This window comes from Sinocyclocheilus anshuiensis, unplaced genomic scaffold (genome assembly GCF_001515605.1).
Source record: "Sinocyclocheilus anshuiensis isolate Anshui unplaced genomic scaffold, SAMN03320099.WGS_v1.1 scaffold1318, whole genome shotgun sequence".
Taxonomy (NCBI): domain Eukaryota; kingdom Metazoa; phylum Chordata; class Actinopteri; order Cypriniformes; family Cyprinidae; genus Sinocyclocheilus; species Sinocyclocheilus anshuiensis.
In genome coordinates this window covers 432,963-440,071 of record NW_015557160.1, presented here as the reverse complement: position 1 = coordinate 440,071, position 7,109 = coordinate 432,963, and the positions used below count along the sequence as shown (strand labels likewise).

The 7,109-nt window shown below is 36.1% G+C and overlaps 2 protein-coding genes across 2 annotated transcripts in view; both read right to left on the bottom strand.

Moving 5' to 3' along the window:
- Positions 1-2,626: 2,626 nt before the first annotated feature.
- LOC107678278 (interleukin-17 receptor A-like) lies at positions 2,627-5,815 on the bottom strand. Its single transcript, XM_016473489.1, has 3 exons — positions 5,788-5,815; positions 5,044-5,160; positions 2,627-3,725 (listed from the first exon to the last, which is right to left on the bottom strand). The coding sequence occupies exons 1-3, from the start codon at positions 5,813-5,815 to the stop codon at positions 2,695-2,697; spliced, it is 1,176 nt and encodes a 391-aa protein (XP_016328975.1). The 3' UTR covers positions 2,627-2,694.
- A 12-nt stretch (positions 5,816-5,827) lies between these two features.
- The window catches only part of LOC107678277 (interleukin-17 receptor A-like), a 2,908-nt gene continuing 1,626 nt past the window's right edge, over positions 5,828-7,109 (bottom strand). The window contains exons 4-7 of the mRNA XM_016473488.1: positions 6,788-6,909; positions 6,454-6,574; positions 6,039-6,208; positions 5,828-5,946 (exon numbers count right to left, since the gene is read on the bottom strand). Of these exons, the coding sequence (XP_016328974.1) occupies positions 5,860-5,946; positions 6,039-6,208; positions 6,454-6,574; positions 6,788-6,909 (500 nt within the window). The 3' untranslated portion in view covers positions 5,828-5,859. The remainder of the gene's footprint in view (positions 5,947-6,038; positions 6,209-6,453; positions 6,575-6,787; positions 6,910-7,109) is intronic.

Genomic DNA, 7,109 nt, shown 5'->3' with positions numbered 1-7,109 from the left:
CGCATAAACATTTCATTACACCAAATACACTAAATAATGTTCTTTTTAGCAACATCATATGACCCCTTTAAGATAAAAAGTCATGTTACAAGCCTGTCTTTAGAATGACTTGAGGGAAAAGTTCAGATGATAAGTATTTGACAGCACTGTAAGAGATTTATCATATTTTCTACCTGAGATTGTGAGGATAAGGCATTCCATGTGTGATAATAGTGCTTTCCAAAGCCACAACTGGCCTATGACCTGCTAAAGCCTCTTTCACATCTGGATGGATGATAAACAGACTGTCTGTAGGAGAAATATGGTTGACCCAAACAACACTGTACCAAATTTGGTGACCCAAGACATGCTCGCCAAGTTTGAATTGGTTCTCACATGTCTGAAGACTGACAAATGATATAGGAGAAGCAAATAAAATTTTTGCTCTGTTCCTAATATAGTGCTATATTATTGCTTCAGAAAACTTGGAATATTGCACGAGTCACATTGATTGCTTTTATGGTGATTTTTGGTCATTTTGGAGCCTGACATCCAAGGTCCCCGTTTACTTAATGGAAAGTAAAGGCTTGGACATTTTGCTAAATATTTTCTTCTGTGTTCCACAGAAGATAAGAAAACAGGCTTGGAACAACACTGAGACTAAATAATTTTTGGATGAAATTAGTCAATTAGTTTGAAAGAGGCATTGCATAGTAACATGAAATCGGGACACGGTTGCTCTGAATGCAAATACCTGAATGTAGAGCTGTGGTTTGTGCTACTTCACCTTTTTTGCAATGTCTGCTGGATGAAGATGTAATGCAACGTCTAAGAAACGCAGACAACCTCCACATCTTCAGAACTGGATCTTCAGGTCAGCAAAACTCATTAGAAAACAACGTCAAATACAATCAAACCACCGTGTGCTGGAGAGTTTCCACAAACTTCAAATGGAACAGTTTGTCGTGCTCTAGTTATTCGAGACAAGTGACGTGCTGATATAAGCAATTGTCACAATCCTGCACGTTTCAAAAGACGAAACACAGGATCAACTAAACATAAAACCAACATACGGCTCCAGTAAGTAAACAATTCAGGACTTTAGTCGTTCAATGAAAACTGAACTCAGAAAGTTGTCTGCGTTCGCTCATTAAAACGCTTCTCACGCGCTACTCACTTTTGACTTCAGTCACGACTCCGCTTAAACAAATCCTCTTTTTTAAAAAAAAAAAACTCTTTATTCTGGATATTAAAGAGGTCATATGATGCGATTTCTGTTTTTCCTTTCTCTTTGGAGCGTTACAAGCTCTTGGTGCATAAAGAAGATCTGTAAAGTTGCAAAGACTAAAGTCTCAAATCCAAAGAGATATTCTTTATAAAAGTTAAGAGTCAACCACACCTAAAACGGCTCTGTTCTAACACGCCCCCACATGTCTATGTCACGATGTGGGAAGTTTTGCATAAAGCCGGCCAAATGTTCACGCAAAGAAAGAAGGCGTAACTTTTATTCTCGCTGTAGTATTGTTGCCGCCGCCGCCATGTCGTGAAGGCGCTGTGTTTCGTTGAGAAAGCAAAACTAGTTTGTTTGGCCTTCCAAAAGAGGACGATATCTGCTAGAGTTCAAGTTTCAACTCAGAGTTGGTTGAACCTCCTTATTGAAACGGGCCCCTGGGTAGATTAAGATTATACAAATTGTAGTCCGTTACTGATCCCAAATTACATGACAAAAATTGTAGTTAGTAACGTAATCCATTACACATTTCAGGTAATATAATCAGACTACTTTTTGATTAAATAAAGAATAACCTGAATTTGTGCATGTTAATGTGTTTGAAAGACAAAAGTCTTCCAAAGACTGACTAAGCCACCTGACTAATGACTGGTCTTTGTGTAAATGTCCACAAAACGGAAGACTTTCTGAGTGTATATAAGTGGTAGGCTATTTTACAAAGGAAGATTTAAAAGATGGAAAAGAGGAATTAGGGAGAATCAATAAATTATGAGTAATTTATTTGCTATTGTGATACTTAGGACCATGTGATATTTCAGTGTTTCTTTTTTAATAAATCTGCAAAAATGTCAACAATTCTGTGTTTTTCTGTCAATATGGGGTGCTGTGTGTACATTAATGAGGAAAAAAAATTAACTTAAATGATTTTAGCAAATGGCTGCAATATAACAAAGAGTGAAAAATTGAAGGGGGTCTGAATACTTTCCGTACCCACTGTATATATATATATATATAGTTTATAAAAATGGAATATAAATGGTTTCATAAGTGGTTTCATAAATTGATAGGCCACTTTCATACAATAAGTATGGAATCAGCTGACTGAAATGCATAAAATTAGTTTTGTAGACAAATATAAATCTTGCCTATAGTTTGGAGAGTAAATGAAAAGCACAAATTATTTTTTATATGACGTGCTGGCCCTATCTGCTATCATAGCTAAATAATCTGAAAAAGTTGCCAGCAAATTGAATTTTCTCACATAAACATGTTTATTGTGGTTATATGTCTTTTTTTTTTTACTGTATTTGTGAACAAATGACCATAATTGTGTAGAATCATATTAACATACGTTAACTTTGAACTTACTATTCAGACAAAAACAAAGATGAACTAAAATATAATAAATAATGGGAATTATAATATATAACAGAAGTGTAATAGTTACAGTAGTCTGATGATGTCAAGCTTAATTTTAGACTGATTCACAGAGCCTGTAAGCATAAAGCATGTTGTGCCAAAGGTTTAGTTGCTAGTAAACCTTTCACATTAATAGCTGTAAAGCTACTCAGTACTGGACCACTGGAATGCGCATCTGTGGTAAGAACTGAAGAATTCTCGCTGAGTATTATGGCTGTCTCTGCGATAGAAGACTTTAAAACATGTTCATCATTCTGATGCTTAATCGTATTGACAAATGTATGAGCTTTATGCCCTTCAATCAGCTGATGGCATTCAGTGACAGAGCTATAGTTAATGTCTGTAGGAAATGTTGACTCCAAGATGGTTTCCTCTTCTTCATCATCAGTGTCCAAAAGCTCCATGTCAAACCAATTTGGATTCTTCAGCTGGTAATTTTTAAAAGCTTCAATAGCATCCCGAAGCCCTTGTCCTGATGGACAGCAGATGTAATCATTCTCCCTAATGCCTTCAATGCACTTAATCTGTCCTGGCTCATGTTTTTCCATGTCTAGGATTCGGAAGTAAAGTTCTTCAAAGTGCTTCATGAGTTTGTACTTCACCACGACGTTAAAAGGTGCCGGAACGTCATCCTCACTGCACACATCATCAAAATAAGCCACCATGTACTTGTGGAAAGATGAAGCATGAACAAAATCCGGTATAATGAGGCTCAGAGCTGGCGTGAGCATGTCTCCTATGGGTGAACGTTCATCCTCCTTCAGTCTCACTTTGTGCTCACCACACATGGCCTTCCACTTGGCATGTACGCCTGGAGAGCACAAAATCAGGACTTTATCTGAGGACTTGGAGATTCGCTCCCTTTGCATATCCAGCCACTGAATTCTGCCGATTGTGCTGAGCCAGGCAGAGTCCAGGAGATCCAGAGTGATGTCTGTGCCACATTTAGCCCTCATGAAGGCACATAACTTTAAGATGATTTCTTTGTACAGGGGGTGGTCCAGAGAATAAATGATGATGACCCTCTTAGGCTCTTGAATGGGATTCCACTCCAGTTTACCCTTTGCACATGTTGAGCTGTCTGAGGAGGGCGTTTCTGTCAAAACTCATGATTATTATTAAGACACAAAAGCTTTGAAACCTTAAAAACGTATTGAAATAATAAAGAGTGAGTGAAAGATTCAGCAAAACAATTGAAAAGTCAGTTTATGAAAAGTTTTATATTGATTGATATATTGAAACTGTGGTTGTGAACTTGTTTCATACCTACTGCTGTTTCTGGGTCAGTGGCAGTGCGAACGCAGATTTCAATGTTACAGTGTGATCAGTTGTACTTGTCAAAGGTTTAATATTTTAGTGGAATCATTGTCATTTAGGAATAAGATTGTGTGGGTGATTGAATCGAGATTGCGATCTGGCTATTTAAACAAAGCTGCATTTAGTGGAATGAACAAGGCAGGGCTGTATATTAACTTTTTTTGCATATAGCACTGGTGCTACAGAGGTTGAGAGGTTTGTAGCACAGGCCACACAATTGTAGCACAAGAATAAAACATATTACCATCTCTGAAAACAACCACATGTATTGCAGTTCATTACTTAAACAGGACATAATGTTCTAAAATTATTACAATATAAAAACATTAAACAAAATAAGAAATATCACTATTGTAATAACACTCCTGGGAAGTTAGTATTTTTACGAGGTGGGAAGTTGTAGTTCAAATAAGACGGCAATGCACCTTTTCTGCATTAAATTGAACTAGATTTTTTTTTTATCTACTTCTACAAAATGATGAATAAAGAATTTGGGCATTGGGTGTGTTTTTGCTTTTCTTTTCTTTTTATTTTATTAAATTTATGAAGGTGCTGTAAATTTAATTCTTATAGCCTATATTTTATCGTAATTGTATAATACTATTATATGTTGTACATGCAACTTTTTGCGTTTATTGTAAAATAATAGTATTATTGTAAATGAAAAAAAAAATCAATTATTTAAAAAAAATGCATCCATTTCGTCTGCCAGATATTCTCACAGACTCCCAACTGGGAAACTCAGGGCTTATTGTTTCTTGCATTTTTAAACACAAAACACGATCTGTGTCAATCAATCCTAATGGACTATTTTTCATAGTGGAAGCATTCAGATACAATTTCTCAAATCCGTATTTCATGTGCACATATTGTTTAATTTGGTTAGTAGTCCTGATTGTATCTGATTACTTGCATAAAAAATATAGTGTTTTGAATCATGAAAGTCCATTCCAGTCAGTATATCTGCCTCCACTTTTGAGAGAAATCCAATCAACAACTGATGCCTACAATCAAGTCTCCACCCTACTTTTTTTTTTACTGTGTTTCATCACCTTAAGTTATGTGTTTATTTAATTGGTTGATTTATTTGCACTGACCTTTATGTGAATCCTTGTTCTTCAAAAATATAATACAGCCAAAAACGCAAACAGCAGCTGCCAGTACAGCCAACAACAGCACCAGTGTCACCAAAATAATAAAAACAACAGGAGCACCTGGAAGAACTGACATTAACATGTTAATAAAGATAATGGTCTACTCAAATAAAATAAACTAGAGGCCAAATGAACTTCAGTTGAGTTCAAGGCCAAACATTGAAACAATTGCATTGCTGTGAATCATAGTTTGAATGCTGGCTAATTAAAAACAGACAGGCAATAAGACATTCAGTGTTAATATGAAATACATACAGGGACAGATATCAACTTTCCCTCTGTATTCCAGACAGTTATTCATGCTCTGAACCGACAGTGGCTGAATCTGTTGAACAAGGCATCTTTTAGTCATTTAGTGATATAAGACAATTAACAATTATTACCATAACATCCTCATACAACTGAATATTATTAACAAACAGTACTCACATATAAATGGTACTGCAAAGGTGATGATACATGGGGCAACTTTTTTGAGCAAAGTTGCTTGTGCACTTTTTCATTGAGAATGGGCAACAAACTTCTGTCTGGGTACTTTAGATCAGTCGTGGGCCCTGTGTCTCACCTGGTTGCCCGTTCATTGATGGCAACATTGCCCAGCAACATTGCTTGTGCACTTTTTCATTGAGAATGGGCAACAAACTTCTGTCTGGGTACTTTAGATCGGTCGTGGGCCCTGTGTCTCACCTGGTTGCCCGTTCATTGATGGCAGCATTGCCCAGCAACATTGCTCAAAAAGTTGCTCTGTGTATCGTAGGCTTAACTCACCACCAATTCCAAAAAACAGTGATTTATCCGCCATGCTTCCAGCGTGAAATTAACCCTCAGAAATGGGGGTTTATTATCCTTTAACACAGAATTAATTTAGCATTCATGCTCATAATATTGCTTCCTATGCTTGATTCTATGTATGAATATACACTTATGATGGAACGTACAACAGGTGGCAGTGTGGAGTATACCGCATCTGGGTGAAGGTCAGGACTGCAGATGGAGACTTTGTATTGGTCAGAGAACTCTTCTGGTTCAAATTCTATGGTTATCACCAAGTCACCATTTTCTTTATATTTTGGCACTGACCATTTTACCTTCGTATCCCAAATGCGCTCTAAAATGACAAACAGGTTTACCTAACAGGAGTACACTTTTTAAGAATTGGACACCACTTTACAAGCATACATCACTTCAGAATTATCCCAATAGGACATAATGAAAATTTTCTATGTTTAATATCATGCTTAAAGCATGTTAAAGCATTTGCTCCAGATAACTTGATGGATTAAATGTCTGCTACATATCTAATCATCAAACCTCAACTGTTTTATAAAGATTATGCCATTTATTAATTCTTACCTGGAACTGTGATGTTGGTTATCATTGGACAGTTCCCTTTGTCTGACTTTGGTAAATTGGTTACAAAAACCTGGTATTTAAAGTTGGGAATGACCACAATTCTGTCCAAAGAAAATGTCCACTGGAAAGATGAAGGAAAGAGACAAGTAGGGGGGGTTGTAAATAAAACAAAGATTATTGGAGTACGTTTTTCAAGAATATACTTCAGTCTTTCTACTTCAAAATGTCATTTTTAATTCAGTGTGTTACTTGATATTTTTTGTATTTGTGAGTGATAATTGTCTCAAAGCACACTTTTTCATATATATAATTATATAAACATTAATACTCTTACCCTGCCCTGTACTGTTTTTTTTGTCCTCAGTGTGTTACAAAAAATGTAACGAACACAAACACTGTGATTTGTGGACATTTCAACCACACGCACTTCAGTCCCTTTGAGGGTGAATACACTACCTGAGGAAAATAATTTAATAAAAAAATTTAAAAAAACAATGCTTTAAAGGGGTCATACGATGCTGCTAAAAAGAACATTATTTTGTGTATTTGGTGTAATGAAATGTGCTTATGCGGTTTAAAAACACATTATTTTCCACATACTGTACATTATTGTTTCTCCTCTATGCCCCGCCTTTTTGAAACGCGTCGATTTTTAC